This window comes from Psammomys obesus, unplaced genomic scaffold, assembly GCF_907164565.1.
Source record: "Psammomys obesus unplaced genomic scaffold, mPsaObe1.curated_primary_1811, whole genome shotgun sequence".
Lineage (NCBI taxonomy): Eukaryota > Metazoa > Chordata > Mammalia > Rodentia > Muridae > Psammomys > Psammomys obesus.
In genome coordinates, this window is record NW_026585504.1 from 55,643,539 (window position 1) to 55,662,465 (window position 18,927).

General features: G+C 38.5%; 1 protein-coding gene across 2 annotated transcripts in view; it reads right to left on the minus strand.

Moving 5' to 3' along the window:
• Window positions 1-18,927, minus strand: part of LOC129672188 (contactin-associated protein like 5-1-like) — a 715,327-nt gene that overhangs the window by 97,747 nt on the left and 598,653 nt on the right. For both annotated transcript variants that reach the window (XM_055601503.1, XM_055601502.1), the window contains exons 15-16: window positions 15,570-15,697; window positions 15,228-15,398 (exon numbers count right to left, since the gene is read on the minus strand). In XM_055601503.1, the coding sequence (XP_055457478.1) occupies window positions 15,228-15,398; window positions 15,570-15,697 (299 nt within the window). The remainder of the gene's footprint in view (window positions 1-15,227; window positions 15,399-15,569; window positions 15,698-18,927) is intronic.

Here is an 18,927-nt window from a genome sequence, read left to right on the forward strand (position 1 = left end):
TAGATAGATAGATAGATAGATAGATAGATAGATAGATAGATAGATAGCCGTGGAGGCTAGAAGTTAACCTCAGATAGCATGATAGCATGTCATGACACAGGTACCAACCACTTTTTTTTTTTTTTTTTAATCAGAGTCTCTCATTGCCCTGAGGTTACTGATGAGGTCAGACTGGTTGGCCCAGCCAGATTGAAGTATCAGTCTGTCTCTTCTCAACAGTGGGACTACAAGCACATGCCATTACACTTGAATCCTTAATGTGTGTTCTGAAGGTCAGAACTCAGGTCCTTATGATTATAAAGTAGTCACGTGTCAACTAAGCCATTTTTTTCCAGCCCTGGTTTGTGTTTCTGTTTTAATTAATTCAAGTTTTATTATTTATTTCATTTTAGGTGTGTAAGTCTTTTACCTGCATATATGTCTGTACACCACATTCATGTCCTCTATGTACAGAAGCCAGAAGAGGGTGATGGATCCTATGAAACTGGCATTACCACATAGATAGATGGAATTACCATATAGGTGTGGGGAACTGAATACAGGTCCTCTGTAAGAACAGCAAGTACTGTTAGTTGTTGTACCACCACTCTTTGGATCACTAGCTTCATCTTGAAAGTCTGTTCATCTCAAAATCAAACATTTATGAAGAGATGACTTGGTTTCACATGTGTATATCTATGTATGCAGGACAAAGATTCATTAGAATGTGGGGGGAGAAATAGTAAAGATTTGGGTTAAAACCTCCCTAAATGTTCCGTCTTGAAGGTATTAGTTTCCCATCAGACAGCATACCATTGTAGAAAGTTTGCTACTTTGTTCTACGCGATGGATTCTGCCACCAAGTTGTGTTCTCATCTGTACTGACCTTGGCTCTAGTATTCATCATTGTACCATGTGATCTGACTATTGTATGTCTCCCCAAATAGTCTGCAAGCTCTAGAATCATGGTTCTCATCCTGTGAGTAAAGACCCCTTTGGGGTAGAATGATATTTTCACAGGTTTAAGATATTAGATATCCTGCATAGCAGATATTTCCTTTATGATTCATAAGAGAATCAAAATTAAAGTTATGAAGTAGCAATGAAAATAATTTTGTGGTTGGTGTTCACCACAACATGAGGATGTATATTAAAGAGTCATAGCATTAGGAAGTTTGAGAACCACTTGCTGTAGAGGAATCTTTGTTTCTCACAGACCCAGCCACTGCCACTATGCTTAGATATAGCAAACTCTGTAGTCTGCAAACTGTAGATGAACACAGACTTCCTACAAGCCCAGATCCCAGCCCTGTGCTTGTGTACACATAGATCTGGAAAAACCAAGGCAGCACTCCTCAAAAGGGATAAGTGCTACAGTTTTCTTTAGCTGCTTTTTATTTTTATACCTTTGTGCTAGGATCCCACTTACAGTTATTCAAGTAACTATTGAAGACAGATACTATTGAAATCATTTCTCCTGGACATAAAATAGAATCAATGAAATAATAATAGTAATAACATTGATAATTATTAGAGTCATCACACAAGCCAGACACACTGCTAAACATTTTCCATCTCTGAATTCAGTGGATCCTCATGGAAAACTTGTTAGACAGGACTATTTCATCATGGAGGGAACTGAGCACAGTTGTAAGCTGGTTGTAACAGTGGTTGGAAGAGCTAAGACTTAAATCCTGAAAATATGCTTCTGGAGCTTATATTTTCAGTACATGCCTCCAACCTCAAATATCTTACAGTTCATGTAATCTCCCATGGCTAGACTACATACAGAGATAACTGAGCACAGTTAAATATTCAAAGTGTGAATTAGTGAATGAGTGAATGAATGAATGATTGAATGAGCCTATAGGGCTAGACTGCAGACTTTGCGGAAGGCCACAGTTGCAATCACACATTCTCATGAACTGGAGAGGAAACTGAGAAACAGTCACACTATCATTAACTTTTCCATGTAAGTGTCTCACAGGGACATTTCCTTTATCATTCAGGACAAATAAAAGATGACTTTGGATGTTATTTATCAAGCCAGGGTTTTCAGAAGTGAATGAAATGAGATAAGCTTACTAACCTCTTTTGGGAAGACTGACAAAGGGATACCCTTTAGATTCCTCACTGGAATGCTTCCAGGAGACGGGAAGTGTAGGGAAGACCCTTGTAATGGTCTTCCTTCCCTCTCCAGTAGGCATGCATCACTGTATCCCATAGGAAATTTTTTAATGCCTACTCTACTGTTTTTCCCAATACTCAGCTCAAAGCTTCATGAAAATGCATTCCTCCATCCTCAACTCCAAGATCAGGGCAAGGATGAGGACAAGACTATACTGTGCTGGTCAACTTATTGTCCAATGTTCAGCTAAGAAAGTTGACTGGATTTATTTATGAGAGAAAGAGTCCATTTATGAGATGAAGAAGTTCCAAGACTAGAGTGGCCAGTTAACTTCTCTGGTCATCAATAAACTCACTTGTCAAATGATAAATAGGAATTCAGTAAAACATTATTTAAGTTCTTTGGAGACAGGCCTCTTGAGAAGCCAGTAGCAGCTTTGGTTCTTATATTTCACCAACACTGTCTGATACAATATTGTTGGACATCAGATAGGGATGGAAATGATTTTATCTTCTTTTTCTCCCCGCCCCAGGTTTCGCTTTTAATTATTATTATTATTATTTATTTGCATTACACACCTATCATAGCTCTCTCTCTCTTCTCTTCCTAGTCCCATTCTCCCTCCCTCTTCTCCCTACTCTCGTCCCTTCTCCTTAGAAAAGGGGAGCTCCACTAATTCACCCCAGCACATCATCAGGACTGAGCAAATCCTCTTCTCCTGTGGCTTGACAAAGCAGCAGTGCCAGGGGGAGGTGATCAAAAAGCAGGCAACAGAGTACATGTTAGAGATAGCCCCCACTCCCCTTACTAGGGAACCCACATAAAACACGACGTACCCATCAACCACATTTGTGTAAGGGGCCTAGTTCCAATCTATGCATGGTCCTTGGTTGGGTTCTTCAGTCTCCCCAAGCCTATCTGGGCCCTGGTTAATTGGCTCTGTTGGTCTTTTTGTCAAGCTCCTGTTCCCTCCAAGTCCTTCTATCCTCCCCTCTACTTCCCCACAAGACCTCCTGTGCTTTGCTCAATGTTTAGCTGTCAATCTTCACATGTTAGCTGTTGGTGCTTCTCTGAGAATTTTATCTTCTTATTAGACCTGAAACTCTTGACTTCTCAAACATTTATGCAAAGCAAGAAAATGAACTATTAGAAGGAGTAGAGATATTGTGTGGGTCCTAAGTCTATATACTTCCTGTCCTTGTCCCTGGAAATGGTTGTGCACCCTTTATGCTTATTGTGAAGGTTAATCCAGATTTTCACCTTGACAAAATCCAGTGTCTTCTTTTTGACAAACCTCTGGGAATGTTCAGATAAGGTTTCAAAATTAGGTTAACAGATCTTAGAAAACCCACTCTAAATATAGGCTATATCACTGTTTTAGGGCTTGGGATGTTCTCAGCTAAATAAACAAACAGACAAAAAGACTGAACCCAGCTTTCACTTCTCTCTGCTTCCTGACTGCAGATGGAGTGCGACTACTTGTCTTAAGTTCCTGGCACCATGCCTTCTCTATCATTAAGGACTATATACTCAAACTCTGAGCCAAAATGAACATTCTGTCTCTTCAGTTGTTTCTCTCAAGTATTTGGAGAACCTCAGTGTGACATTGTCTGATGTTTCCTCAACTTGTACCAATTCAAATGAGAAAAGTTAACAGGCCACACAGGCCAGCTGAACTATACCCATTAGCCATATATGTATCTTAGCCATGGCCTGTAATCTCTGATGTAGTAACTTGCATTTTCAACCTCACTGTACACACTTTAAGACTTCTCTCCTGTGCATGAGTCCTCAGAGTTGCCTGACCACTGGGCACTTTGGGAATCAGACACCAAGGCCAGGCAGTTGACAATAAGCTCCTGTTAAAGGAAGGATGGAAATCTAACCTAGCAACAAGAAAAATAACTAATCCGACCATGTTCTTCAACGGCATGTTGCACCTTGAGTTTTGCTGCAGTAATCACCATGATGAGCAGAGAGAGTACTTGGATGCGAAGAGTGTGAAGTATGGTGTGAGACCAGAACAATCAGTCACCACATAGTGAAATATACTTCTCAATAATTTGAACTTTTCAATATTCTGAATTTCTGAATATCTTGCCTTCAAATTATCAACATCTTGATAATATTCTTAGTAAGACATTCATGAGGTAACAAAAGGAAACCAATCATTCCAAAACATGTTTGTTTCCATTTAAAAATGTATACACAATATATATACATATATGGGCATATACATATATATGCAATTTTTTCTACTGAGAAGCTAGGGAAATTCTGGCTTCATTTTTATTTTAATGACAGTGAGATGGGGTTCACAGACCACTTGAATTACTGTTACTGTGTGCAGTAATATTACAATGTGCAGGTGCTTTTTATTATTTAAAAATATTTAAGTTCCCTCCTTTTACCACGTAGATTCCGAGGATTAACTCAGGTCATCTGGTTTGGTGTCAGGTGACTTCACCCACTGAGCCATCTTGCTGGCCTATGAGTTTATTTTTTTAATAAATTACTTATTTGCACACAAACAGAAGTTGGTTCCTCAAAAGAATAATATTTGATTCCCCACCATAGTCCATTTCTCACAATACCCAACATTGGAGTGGGAAGCTACTGCTTTTTACTTCTCTCTAAGGTCTTAGTGGGATCCAGCACTTTCTTTAAGAAGATTTGGTATTTGGTATAAACCATGCATGTTTTTGTTTCCCTGGTCATAGTACTGATATGTAGATGCTCAGATGAACTGCATTATCAAGCAAATTATTTGGATAGCATGTGAAGAAGGGATTTAACTTCCCAGAGACAGCTACTTTTTATACTGAAGAAGATACTCAGAAATTTGAGAAGAGGGAGAAATTTGGTCACATCTCACTTTATGGAAGAATTTAACTGAAAGTAAAGAGAGCCCCATGTTCTTTGCACAGAATGATGTAATCATTATCAGTGAATTATCACCCTTATGTGTGCAAGTTAAAATTAATTTCATAGTAACTGTAGCCAAGTTCATCTTATTGACATCTAAGAGCCACTGATTCTGTGATATATAAATCAGTAATGAATATGTGAAGAGATGTACTGGGTGGCACTTGTGGGAACATTAGTCTACATACACATTAGATTGAAAAATATAAGCTATTTTGAAGATATCATGCTGGCACTCATTGGCAGATGGCTCAGTCAGTAAAGTACTTGCCTCACTAGCATGAGTATCTGAGTTTGATCCCTAGAGTCCACAAGATAGGACACAGTTTTATGGTCCTAGGGAGGTAGACACAGGAGGATCTCTGAGGCTAGGTGGGAGCCAGCCTTGCCTAAACAGTAAAAGACTCTAGCTCAAAGAAGGTAGATGGCATTTCTGTAGATGATAGTGAACATTATCATTTTACCAGCACATGCATACCAAAAAGAATGAAAAAGGGAGAGAGAATTTTTTCCCCACTATGTGAAGATACCTATTTTTCTCTGCCGAGACAATGTGAGATTACTATAAAAATGACCATTTTTTTTTTTAATCACAATCCATTAGGAACACAATTCACTCAGACATAACGACACAGTAGCTGTCTTCTTATTCATAGACTACAGACACCAAACTCAGGGTAATGAAACTGAAATACTTTGGTTGGATAGGACCCAGAATGAAGTGGGTTGGATGTTTCGTGGAAACCTCCTTTGCCCTCTCCAACAATCTAGATATATTCACTTTGGAATCTCTTGTTTGGAAAGAGAAGAGGAACACTCTTTGGAGATGGGACTGTTACCTATTCTGAGTCAGTGCATCTATTAAAGGACTTTTCCTTTCTAAGAATCTGAGCTGAAGGGTTTCTTGTTATGAATGCTTTAGCATAAAATATCTATCTGATTAAATGAGCAATGTAACAGGTGTGAGGGTTTTGACATCTTGTTTGAGTAACAACATTGTTATTAAGTATAGCAAATATAAGTCCCTGTAGTGGTCTAATTTTACATTTATGTATTTATTTATGTTATATCGGTAGGTACTGAACTCCAGGTCTTGTGGATGTTTAGTCCTTCACTTTACTACTGAAGTACATCCCCAGATTTAGATCTTATACTTAAAAAAAAAAAAAAAAAGAATATCCAATGTGTGTGACTTAGTAAATGATGTTTGACAGTATGATGATAGTAAGAACCAAACAATTACATGACAGGCTTTATTTTTCTGTTTTTAAATTTAATATTAATTTGAATTAAAAATTGTATAGCCCAAACTAAACCATACACTGCTACAAAGTACAAAAAAAATGGACACTTGTCTGTAATGAACTATTATTGCAACAGTGAAAGAGGCTAAAATATATTTATCATTACTTTTGTTTAATTTTTCTGTGTGTTTGTGCTGGTACACATTGGATACAGAGGTGCTCATTCATGTGTGAGCACAGTCCTGGAGAGCATAGAAGACAGTCTTGGTATAATTTCTCAGAATGCTTTCTAATCTTGTTGTGTGAGACCCTGTAGGGGGTCTATGTCCTCTTTGTCCCTGGTCCATGGTTGAAGCATCAGTCTCTGGTGTCCCCTTCCCCCACCCCCGGGCCCAGATTTGTTGGTCTCCTTGTGGAGACCTTCTTCAAACCCATCTTCTCTGCTGAAACTCCCTGAGCTCTGCCCAAAGTTTGTCTGTGACTCTGTATCTGCTTCAATCCCTTGTTGGGTGGAGCCTTTCAGAATACCTCTATGGTAGGCTTTTGTCCTGTTTCCTCTCTTCCACTGCTTCTGGTGCCTATCCTGTTTGCCATTCTGAATGAGATTTAAGCATCCTCCCTAGGGTCCTCTTTGTTGTTTAGCTTGTTTAGGTCTGTAGATTTTAGTATGTTTATCCAATATTATAAGGCTAATATCCACTTATAAGTGAATATATACCATGTGTGTCTTTCTGCTTCTGGGATACCTCACTTAGCATGATCTTTTCTAGTTCCTACCATTTGAGTGCAAATTTCATGATTTCCTTTATTTTAACTGCTGAGTAGTATTCCATTCTGTAAATATGCCACAATTTCTGTATCCATTCTTTGGTTAAGGCACATCTAGGTTGTTTCCAGATTCTGGATATTAAGGATAAAGGTGCTCTGAGCAAAGCTGAGCAAATGTCCTTATTATATGGTGGACCATCATTTGGGTATAAGCCCAGGAGTTTTATAGCTGCGTGTTGAGATAGCACTGTTGCCACCTGTCTTAAAAAGGAGGAGGACACAGGCTGTTCTGATAAAACTTGATAGTCTAACTTCAGATGGTAGGTGAGGAGGACTCCACCTTTTGGTGGATTTGGGGAGATAAGAAGAAAGAGGGAAGGAGAATGGGAACAGGAGGAGATGAGAGAGAGGACTACAGCTGGGATATAAAATGAATAAATTGTAAAAAAAATAAATAAATAAAATCATACATGGACAAAAAAAGGAAGCTTAAAAAAGCAGCTTGTCCCTTTCATCTGTATGTCTTTCCACTGCTTTCTGTAATCTGAATATATATATGCACAAAAATAAAAAGAACTGAAGCCATTGCACACCCTTCAAAATTGTGTTCAGTTTCTACCAAACAACGGAGGAATCTATGGTGAATTCTGCATGAAAATATTTTTGATTAATTCAATATTTTGAAATCATTTTAATTGACCTTGGCTAAGACAGATATGGACAGTTTTATAATTTTTAGAGTTTATTATAAAAATGGTTTACTTTAACAAACTTGTCCTGCTGTTGAAAAATCTTTCAAATCCTTTTGAATTTCTTTGAGTTTTATGGAAAAAATAATCTTATTGAAAATGATTAAAAATATCTTCTCTGTGTAATAGAAGTTAAGTATGATAATAGTTTGTAGTTTCATTTTAACATGAACAAGTTCAGGAAAGCAACTATAGTGAAGAGACTGACAAGTTTACAGAAATAGAAACCTATGGACAGACTTTTAAAGTTATTATTACTGAAAAAGACTAAAATTATGTTGATTGTCTATTTTCACTTGTAAAATTTATTATTTTATTATTTTATTATTTATTACCATGGTAACCAGACAGAAGGTTCTTGTAACCTTGATTGAGCCCTCGTATGTTTTGGCCAAGTAAAGTTGCCTCCATGAGAAACTGCTTGTACTTTCCTATTTAAATGTTAACTTGATATTCAGTAAATGACACCTTGATCAGAACCTAGACTTGGTGTCCTTTGTGTCGCCCTACTCTTTTTCCCCCTGCTTTCACTCAGGTGGTATTCAGGTGTCACTGAATACAGTGACATTGATAGTATACTTGAGCATATTTTGGATATATGCCTAGGAGTGGTCTAGCTGGATCTTGAGGTACTACTATTCCTAATTGTCTGAGAAAGTGCCAGATTGATTTCGAAAGTGGTTGTACAAGTTTACATTCCCACCAGCAATGGAGGAGGGGTCAGCTTTCTCTGCATCCTCTCTAGCATTTTTTGTCACTTGAGTTTTTTATCTTAGCCGTTCTGATGGTTGTAAGTTGATCTCTCGTGGTTGTTTTGATTTATATGTCCCTGATGACTAAGGATGTTGAACATTTATTTAAGTGTTTCTCTGCCATTTAGTGATCCTCTATTGGGAATTCTCTGTTTAGCTCTGTGCACCATATTTTAATTGGATTACTTGATTTGTTGCTTTTTAATTTCTTGAGTTCTATATGTATTCTGGATCTTAGCCCTCTGTCAGATACAGGGTTGGTGAAGATCCTTTCCCAGTCTGTTGGCTGTTGTTTTGTTCTGATAAAAGTGTCTGTTGATTACAAAAGATTTTTACTTTCATGAGGTCCCATTTATTGATTGTTGATCTCAGGGTCTGTACTGTTGGTGTTCTATTCAGGGAATCGTCTCCTGTGCAAATGAGTTTAAGGCTCTTCTCTAATTTTTCTTCTAACAGATTTAGTGTGCCTAGTTTTATATTGAGGTCTTTCATCCACTTGGAACTTACTTTTGTGCAGGGTGATAAATATGGACCTATTTGCATTTTAACACAGGGAGACATATAGTTAGACTAGCATCATTTGTTGAAGGTGATTTTTTCCATTGTATGGTTTTAGCTTCTTTGTCAAAATTCAAGTATCTGTAGGTGTGTGGGTTTATTTCTAGGTCTTCTATTTGATTCCAATGATCCACTATTTTGTTTCTATGCCAGTACCATGCAGTTTTTATTATTATTGCTCTGTAGTTCATCTTGAGATCAAGGATGAAGATACCTCCAGAGGATCTGTTGTTCTACAAGAGTATTTTGGCAATTCTAGTTTTTTTTTTTTTTTCCATATGAATTTGAGAATTGTTCTTTCAAGTTCTGTAAAGAATTGTGTTGGTATTTTGATGGGAATTGCATTGAATTTGTAAATTGCTTTTAACAGGATGGCCATTTCACTATGTTAATCTTACTGACCATAAACATGGAAGATCTTTCTGTCTTCTGATATGTTCTTCAATTTCTTTCTTCAGAGACTTGAAGTTTTTTTTTTTTTTTTTTCCTTTTTCAAACAGGTCTTTCACTTGCTTTGTTAGAGTCCACCAAGATACTTTATGTTATTAGTGGCTATTGTGAAGGGTAGAGTTTCTCTAACTTCTTTCTTAGCCCTTTTGTCTTTCATATACATGAGGGAAACTGATTTTTTTTGGAGTTAATTTTTTATCCAGCCACTTTGCTGAAGGTGTTTATCAGCTGAAGGAGTTTTCTGGTTGATTTTTTTGTGGCTACTCATATATACTATCATATCATCTGCAAATAGTGATACTTTGACTTTTTCCTTTCCGATTTTTATATACTCCATTGCCTTTAGTTGCCTTATTGCTCTAGCTAGGACTTCAAGTACTATGTGGAAGAGATACAGAGAGAGTGGGCAGTCTTGCCTTGTCCCTGATTTCAGTGGGGTTGATTTCAGTTTCTCTCTATTTAGTATGATGTTGGCTATAGGCTTGCTATATATTGTCGTTACTATGTTTAGATATGTGCTTTGTATTCCGGATTTCTCCAGGACTTTACACATGAATGCTTATTAGATTTTGTCAGTTGCTTTTTCAGCATCTAAAGAGTTGATTGGTGTTTTTCCTTCATTTGGTTTATATGGTGGGTTACAATGATGGATTTCTGTATGTTGGACCACCCCTCCATGACTGGGATGAAGACTGCTTGGTCATGGTAACACACATCTTTTATGTGTTCTTCGACTTGGTTTGCAAGTATTTTACTGTGTATTTTTGCATCAATATTGAAAGAGAGATAGGTCTAAAGTTCTCTTTTTTTGTTGTTGTTGGGTCTTTGTGTGGTGTAGGTATCAGGGTGACTACGGCCTCATAGAATGAGTTTGGTAATGTTTCTCCTGTTTCTGTTTTATGGAATAGTTTGAAGACAATTGGAGTTAGCTCTCCTTTGAAGGTCTGGTAGATTTCTGTACTGAAATCATCTGGCCCTGGGGTTTTTTTTTGGAAGGGAGACTTTTGATGACTGCTTCTATAGCCTTGGGGGATATAGGACTATTTATTCTATTTGTTCATGGTTTAGCTTTTGTAAATGAAACATATCCAGAAAATTATCCGTTTCATTTTGATTTTCAAATGTTGTGGCATATAGGATTCTGAAGTAATACCTAATGATTCTTTGAATTTTTTCAGTGTCTGTTGTTATATCACCCTTTTTGTTTCTGATTTTGCTGATTTGGATAGTTTCTCTCTGCCTTTTAGTTAGTTTGTCTAAGGGTTTGTCTATTTTGCTTATTTTCTCAAAGAACCAGCTCTTGCTCTCATTGATTCTTTGAATTATTTTATTTGTTTCTTATTTATTGATTTCAGGCCTTAGTTTGATGATGCCAACCATCTACTTCTCTTGGGTGTGTGTTTGCTTCTTCTTTTTTTCCCCTATGTCTTTTAGTGTGCAATTAAGTTGCTTGTAAGAGATGTCGCCAACTTCTTTCTGTAGGCACTTAGTGCTATGAACTTTCTTCTTAGCATTGCTTTCATTGTGTCCCATAAATTTGTGTTAGTTGTGCCTTCATATTCATTGAATTTTAGGAATTCTCTAATTTCTTTTTTCATTTCTTCCCTGTCCAAGCTATCATTGAGTAGAGAGTTGTTTAGTTTCCATGTCTAGATTGGCTTTTTATTATTTCTGTTGTTGAGATCCAGTTTTAGGGCATGGTAGTCTGATAGGATACAAAAGATTATTTCAGTGTTCTTGTATCTGTTGAGGGTTGCTTTGTACCTGAAAATATGGTCAGTTTTGGAGAAGGTTCCATGAGGTGCTGAAGAGAGGGTATATTCTTTTGAGTTGGGGTGAAGAGTTCTGTAAACATCTATTAGGTCCATTTGATTTAGAACCTGTGTAAATGTCATTATTTTCTTATTTAGCTTCTGTCCAGATGATCTGTTCCTTGGTGAGAGTGGAGTGTTGAAGTCTCCCTCTATTAGGTGTTGGGATTGATGTGTGATTTAAGCTTTATTAAATATTTCATTTACAAATACAGGTGCTCTTGTATTTGGGGCATAGATGTTCAGGATTGTGATGCCCTCCTGTGGGATTTTTCCCTTTGATAAGAATAAAGTGTCCCTCTTTATCTTTTTTTTTTTTTAATTTTGCTTGAAAGTATATTTTATTCAATATTAGGATAGCTACCCAGCTTGTTTTCTGGGTCCGTTAGCTTGAAAAACATTTTTCTAGCCCTTTACTCTGAGGTAGTGTTTATATTTGTTGCAGAGGTGTGTTTCTTAGATGAAGCAGAATGTTGGATCCTGTTTCTGCAACCATTTTGTTAGTCTGTGTCTTTTTATTGGAGAGTTGTGTCCATTGATGTTGATAGACAATAGTGACCAATGAATGTTAGTTCATTTAATTGTGGTGTTGGTGTTGTTAAGGTGTTTCTATGTTTGTTTTATTTTATTTTTTTGTTGTGAAGTTATCTATGTCCTGTGTTTTCTTGGTGTAGTTGATTTCGTTGGATTGGAGTTTTCCTTCTAGTATCTTCTGTAGGGCTGGGTTGCTATGTAGATATTATTTGTTTAGTTTTGTCATGGGATATTTTGTTTTATCGAGCTATGGTGATTGAAAGCTTTGCTGGGTATGGTAGTCTGGGTTGGCATCTGTGTGGTCTAGGGTCTGCATGACATCTGCCCAGGCACTTCTTGCTTTCATAATTTCTGTTAGGAAGACTGGTGTGATTCTGAGAGGTTTATCTTCGTACTTGACCTTCTTCCCTTGCTGCATTTATTAATTTTTTCTTTGTTCTCTCAAGTTAGTGTTTTGACTATTATGTGACGTGAGGAATTGCTTTTCTGGTCTAGTCTATTTGGTATTTCGTGGGCTTCTTGTATGTTTATGGACATCTCTTTCTTCAAGTTGGGAAGATTTTCTTGTATCATTTTCTTGAAAACATTTCCTGGACCTTGGAGCCTGGAATCTTCTTTTTTGTCTATTCCTATTATTCTTAGATTTCTTATTCTTAGATGGAATCCTTGACTTCTTGGATGTTCTTTGTTTGGAACTTTTCCAATTTTACTTTTTCTTTGAGAGATATATCAATTTCGGCCATTGTATCTTCATTGCCTGATGATTTTCTCTTCCATCTCTTGTATTCTGTTGACGATGCTTACCTTTGTGTTTCCTGACCTTTTCTCCAAGTTCTCCAGCTACAGGGTTTTCTCTGCTTGTGTTTACTTTATTGATTCTAATTCTGTTTTCATGTCCCACACTATTTCCTTCATCTGTTTGAATGTGGATTCCTGTCTTTCCTTGATGGCATCTATTTTTTAATTCATTTCTTCTTTATGTGCCTCTATTTGTAAGGCTATATTTGCCTGTATTTCTTTGAGAGCTTTGTTCTTTTCCTCTTTTTGTGTCTCTCAATACTGGATAAGCATAGCTCTAAAATCCTTTTCCAGTGTTTCCGATGAATTAAAATGTCCATTGATTTTGCGGGTTGCTGGTGCACTGTGATGTCTTGATTTTTGTTGGATATGTCCTTAAGCCTGTCTTTAGCCATCTGATGGGTTGTAGCCTTTGCTGTTTGTTTCGGGAGTCTGTACTTCAGACTGGGTCTGTCTGTCTCTGATGACTAGATTATTATTCAGGAAAATGAGAGAGCCCTGCTGGTTTAAGAGTGGATGTTGGTGTTTCATCCGTAGCTAAGGGAGGAAGTTTGCAGGCCCATGAGTGTGTGGGCATGATCATGGTAGTGTGTCTTAAAGGGCAGCATGCTAGAGCATGTATGGTGGAGTTTAAGCACAGGAGAGGATGCTGGCAATTCCTGCCAAGTGAACGAGCATGCACAGGTGCCCTGAACACTTCAGTGACCTATAAGCCTGTGGTACTGTCCTTCTGGTATTCAGATCTTTCTGACCTCCAGGAATTTTTTTGCCTGGACTACATTGGGAGATCCATGGAACAGCGGCTTCAATATTGCAAATGTTATCCCAAGTACCCCTATGTTGCCCACAGTGGGCATGTGGGTAGAGGGATTTGATGTCTGTCTGCCAGCATAGAGGGAACCTGGATATGGGGCTCTGAATGCACTCACTTGAAGGTACATTCACTTGCTAGCAGGCCTAATTGGAAAGCACAGGTGTTCCCCTTCTTTTCTACTCTCAAATTTGGGCCCGCAGGGCAAATGAGAGTTTAGGAGATCCATCAGCTCAGTGGTGTCCACTGTTTGGCCACTGTGCATGGAAATCTGTACTTGGGGCAGCCACCTCTGTAGTTTCAGTCACAGAACAAGGAGATTCCTTCTAGGGCTAGCTGCCCCTCTGCTTTAGCAGCAGACCCAGGAGGCCCATATCACTGTCTACCTCAGCTGCAGACCTAGGAGGCCAGTACTCTGCAGCCTCAGTAACCAAGCATGGAAACTAGTGCTTGTGGCTCCCACTGCCGCCTCTGCTGAGCAGGGAGGCCTGTGCTTGGGGCAGGGGGTTCAGGTTGAATATTTGCCACTCTCAGGCCCTAAAGACATCCATGGGTGACCTGGATCCAAACTGTCTTAGCTCATGATTGTCTCTTCTCACCCAGGAAGCCTCAGTGTAGATGTTCTGGCTTCAACTGCCTCACCGCTCACCAATTTTGGATGCTGTGCCCTTCAGATATGGTACATGCTGGTCACCGCCATCTTGCACTCCCTGTTTGTCTATTTTCATAAAGACTAATCATGGTTGTATATTTTCCCATAGGTATTTGCATACATTCTTGCTAGCCTGCTGACACACAGGGCTCCACAGTAGGACTTCCCATCCGTATTTCTTTAGTGTTCAGTTGGCTTCACGATCATTATTTCACAGAACTCACAGATGGGCTCAGGGCTCTTACAAAGATATAAATCCTTCATCCAAACCTGTACACACTGCTGCTGGAAATAAAGTGGTGGAGAATCAGCACGAGTTATACTCTTCTGTTGGTGGGAGATAAATTCTGTGCCTGTGACTTGTGTGGTGTGGTGTGTGTGTTTGTGTGCATTTGTTTGTGTGTGTGTGTGTGTGTGTGTGTGTGTGAGACCTGGTCATAATATACTCATGCATGCCAGAGGTCGATGTCCAAGTGCCTTCGCATTTACTCATTTTTTGGAACAGTCTCTCTCTCTGTACCTGGAACTCACCAATTGTGCTAAATGAGCAACAGTGCTCCACCTATCTTCGCCTGCTCTGTCATGGAAATTCCTGGCTATGTTACCTGCGTTCTTGGGATCTGAGCACAGCTCCTCCTGTTTGTATAAATGAACTTTACTTGTTGAGCTGTCTTTCCAGCTCATTAAAATAAAAAAGACATCTGAAGCATGGGTGCAACACTAAAGCGGATCCCAAATTTGAAGAGAATGGTTAATAGAAATCTTCCCTGCTTCCTCATAAAGTGTAATGTTAGAGTGTGGCAGGTTAAAGTGACAGGTAAGAAATAATGATGCCTTAATAAATAATGGAGCTTGCACTAGGTATGCATGGCTACCTTTGGGATATACATACTGATAAAGCAAAAGAAATCACATTAGCAAGATTTTACAGCTTCAGTGCTACTCTTACTGATAGCCAGTGATATTTGCTAGACATTCAAGACCTGTACTGGTGGCTGGTGGCAGAGATAAAGTCAAAGCTTGCTCTGTTGACCACTGACATTGAACTCATAAATGACCGGAACTTACAGCTCATTTCAAGTCGTATAAAGTGTTTAATGCCAAGGTTTTCTAGGAAAACTCCAGCCAAAGCAGTGGTTTTGAAGAAGAACGAAATGTCAGCGCTGAATTCCATATGGAAGGTCGGAAAGTGGAGGTAAGAAGCTTCCGTAGAAAACGAGACAGCATTCCAGAAGTGTCCTGCGAAGCAAAGAGTTCTTAAATTTGGCTTGTTTGTTTACAGTGAGGTATGAAAAGCAATGGGCTTGTGGGTAATTCTCAAGACTAAGGGTACACTGAAGGGAAAAGAGATAAGGGAACCAAAAAATCTTGTTCTCATGCAATTTAGATGAAAGCGAAGGATGTACTCACGGTCACCATAGCAACGCAAGGGGCCAATTCTCCAAGCGGCTTCAGAGTTTGATCTGTTGATATCAGTGATAATTATCTGAGTTACAGGCAAGTGATCTTTGAAGGAAAGAACACCGGTATCATTTGTCCTGCAAAACATAAATTTAAGTGGGGGGAGTCGGGGAAGAAGGATAAAATGTAGATTATCTATGGATTCTGCGTCAAGATCTCTCTTTTGCAAGGGGACTTGGATTGAATGCAAACTGACTACAGTTGGAAGGAGCATAACAGAAAGTCTTTCATTACAGGGCTTGTGAGCATAGTTGGACTACCAATTAAGAACCCATAGCCTTCTTCCAGTCACGACTGGATTTTATATCTTCCCTAATGTGCTAGTGCTGATTGGCCAAGAGAACCTAAATGCTCACTGCAGTGGGCTGCCTCTGACCTAGACTCTGTTGCTTCCCTCTGGATCCCATTTCCCTTATAGGGTTCCTTAAGTGAAAGAGGAGGCACTTAGTTCTGATGCTACTTGATGTACCAGGGTGGGTTAATACTCCAGAGTGTGGGGGGAGAGTGAGAATGGGGGAAGGGGGTGGGATGGTGGGACTGGAAGGATTGGAGGGAGTACAGTTATGATGGGGATGTAAAGTGAAAAATAAATAATGAAAAAAGAGATATAAACTGTAATACAAACAAGCAAAACCCATCACTTGATTTTGCTATAAAAGAAAATCTTCTATCTGAGGAACTAACTTGAAGACAGACATCACAAATCTGCCTCAATAATCATTCACAGGAGCTGGCTGAACCACCTGCCAACAGGTTTTAATCAGTTTTGGATGTTCCGTATCACCTTTTAAGTTTTGCTAAAATCTGTATAGTTCTTTGATTGCTTTCTTCTTTGTTCTTTAGAAAGCTCTTCCTGGTTAATGACTCTGACTTTGTTCTTGTTAATTATGAAAATAAGGAATTACTAGTTTTCTTTTGATAGGAAAAAAATTTAGAGAAAGCCAACATTCCCTCCTCTTTTAAAACTGTCTTTTTGAATCAAGGGGAAGATGGTGTCACACGGTAGAGCATAAAGTTTGGAAGTAAAAACCTGGCACTGTGGAACTATGACAATGCTTCAGTCAGTCCAATACACACAGGTGTGTGACCCTGGATGCCTGTTTATGGATTTTCTGAACCTACAGGAAACACTTGCTCGAGTGGAACTCACTTTTTCTCATAGGCCTGGGTAAGGTGGAGACAGGCTCTCTGGAGCCTACTGACCAGCCAACCTCACTGAATTGGTGAGATGTAAGCCAATGAGAAGCCCTGCCTCAAAAACGAAGACTTACTTTACAGTACCCAAGGAGTAACAACAGCAGCTGACTTCTGGCTTGCACGTGTACACTCATACATGTTCACATGCACTAGCACACACAAATAAACATGTGCATATATATATAAATATAAATATAAATATAAATATATATATATATATATATGTACACAGCAGGGAGACCTAGAAAAAGGTGCCTAGGTGGTGGATGTTATTCCAGTACATAGTATTCATGTATGACTTTCCCGAAAGATAAATGTTGTTTTAAAAATAACAATACAATTTCAGTTAAAATAAATGAATTGTCACTGACTATGTAAATGCTTCCACACAGAAATGCACTAAAGACAGGTGTAATATTTGCACACACAATATTTCCATGTGGTATGTGTGTACTATTATGTCCATTTACTAATGTTGACACTTACTCAGAGGCACTGAGGAGTTTCCTAGGATCACAGGATGTAAAAGGGCAGAAACCAAGTCACCATGGTTTTGCTTCCCTTGTTTGTGTGTCATATGTTTGAGGACACACTTTAGAGCTAACAGTTCCTAGCTGTGTAGTGTGGGTGAATAACGTCCTTTCAGAGACATCCGGTGTGTTACATGCACATTTGAATAGCGAATTGCAGAGGATTAAATGGGATTTGCAGCTGCTGTGCAGTGTCTGGCCTTTGTTCAATGCCTAAATCTAGTCTCCCTGACACTTACTTTAGTTTCTTATTTGTCCCTGAACTACTCAGTGGCCTCAGGCAAGACAATTTATTTCATAGACATGCAGCCATGATCTTGGATCAGAGAGTTCTTGCGACAAAGCTCATGGGGAAAATTAAATTTTAAGATTTAGAATTGAGCTCATGAGTTTTGGAGAAAAGCACTTAATAATTTATAATTTAGGTTATAAATAAGTCAAGTATCCACCAGAACCCTTTCCCTACAGTCCTATTCAGAAATGCAAAGAAATACATACTATAATGTCTGTAATTTGAAGGTTTGCGTTTAGAAACCATTAAAATGATGAGGATCCATATCAGCTAAAAAGCACACCTCTTCATGCTGCACAGAGAAAGAGTAAGTTTGCTTATTTGTTCCAATTTATTCACTTGTAGAGATTGTAAAGCAGAGCTCAAACACCTACAGTAAAGACCAAACCCAGACTACCCCAAAGGAACCGTGAGATGCTGTGTTATCTTACTTTTCTCCATTTTTATTGAAATATCTGTGTTCTGAATTCTGTCAATTAATGCTGACTTGTGCTTCCCTTGGGCACCATGACATCTTGTCTACATCTACTTGTATCAGGAGATTGTATCAGCACAAACAGTTAGAATAACAGCAGATTTGCATATATTGAAAAGCATACTAAGTACAAAAAAGCTCTTTCCAATGAAGTAGGAAAAGTTATATTTGTTCTAAACTTTAAATAATTTAAATAATCCACGATTCCTTCTCAGGGAATGTTTTCCATGGTGAACTGAATCTTCTTCATCAATCAACAGTTAAGGCAATCTCCCACCAGGGCAACCTGATGAAATCCTTAATTAAAACTCTTCACTGTAATTATAGGTAATGGAAAGTTGATGTCTTAAACTAACAACCACATTGCTGAATATAACTGGTTTATACCAATGAAGAAAGGTGTACCTTGAATCATCTGCATCTAAGAAAAATTGAGTCACAATAGTTTGCCATGCAATATTCGTTTGTGCTCTGACTGACACAGATGGTATCCACACAGGCACTTACTTCTGGTACTGATACTCATTTTGTTTTCATATATAATCTTCGTTAAGCAAATGGTACTTCTAAAACTGTTTTTCTCAGGGTAAGGATGTGAAATCAAATGATTTCATGAGAATGGATTCCCAAATATTAGCACATTAGTGTGGGGACATGTTTGTTGATGCTCACTAGCAGAGAAGAGTTTCTTCAGGCTAGAAGCTGGCACATCACCATGTGGATACCATCTTCTCTAGACATGTTGGCTCTCATGGCAACATCCTGGGCCCTGGAGCTGTCCTAGATAGCTCTCTAGCTGACCATCCCCATTCT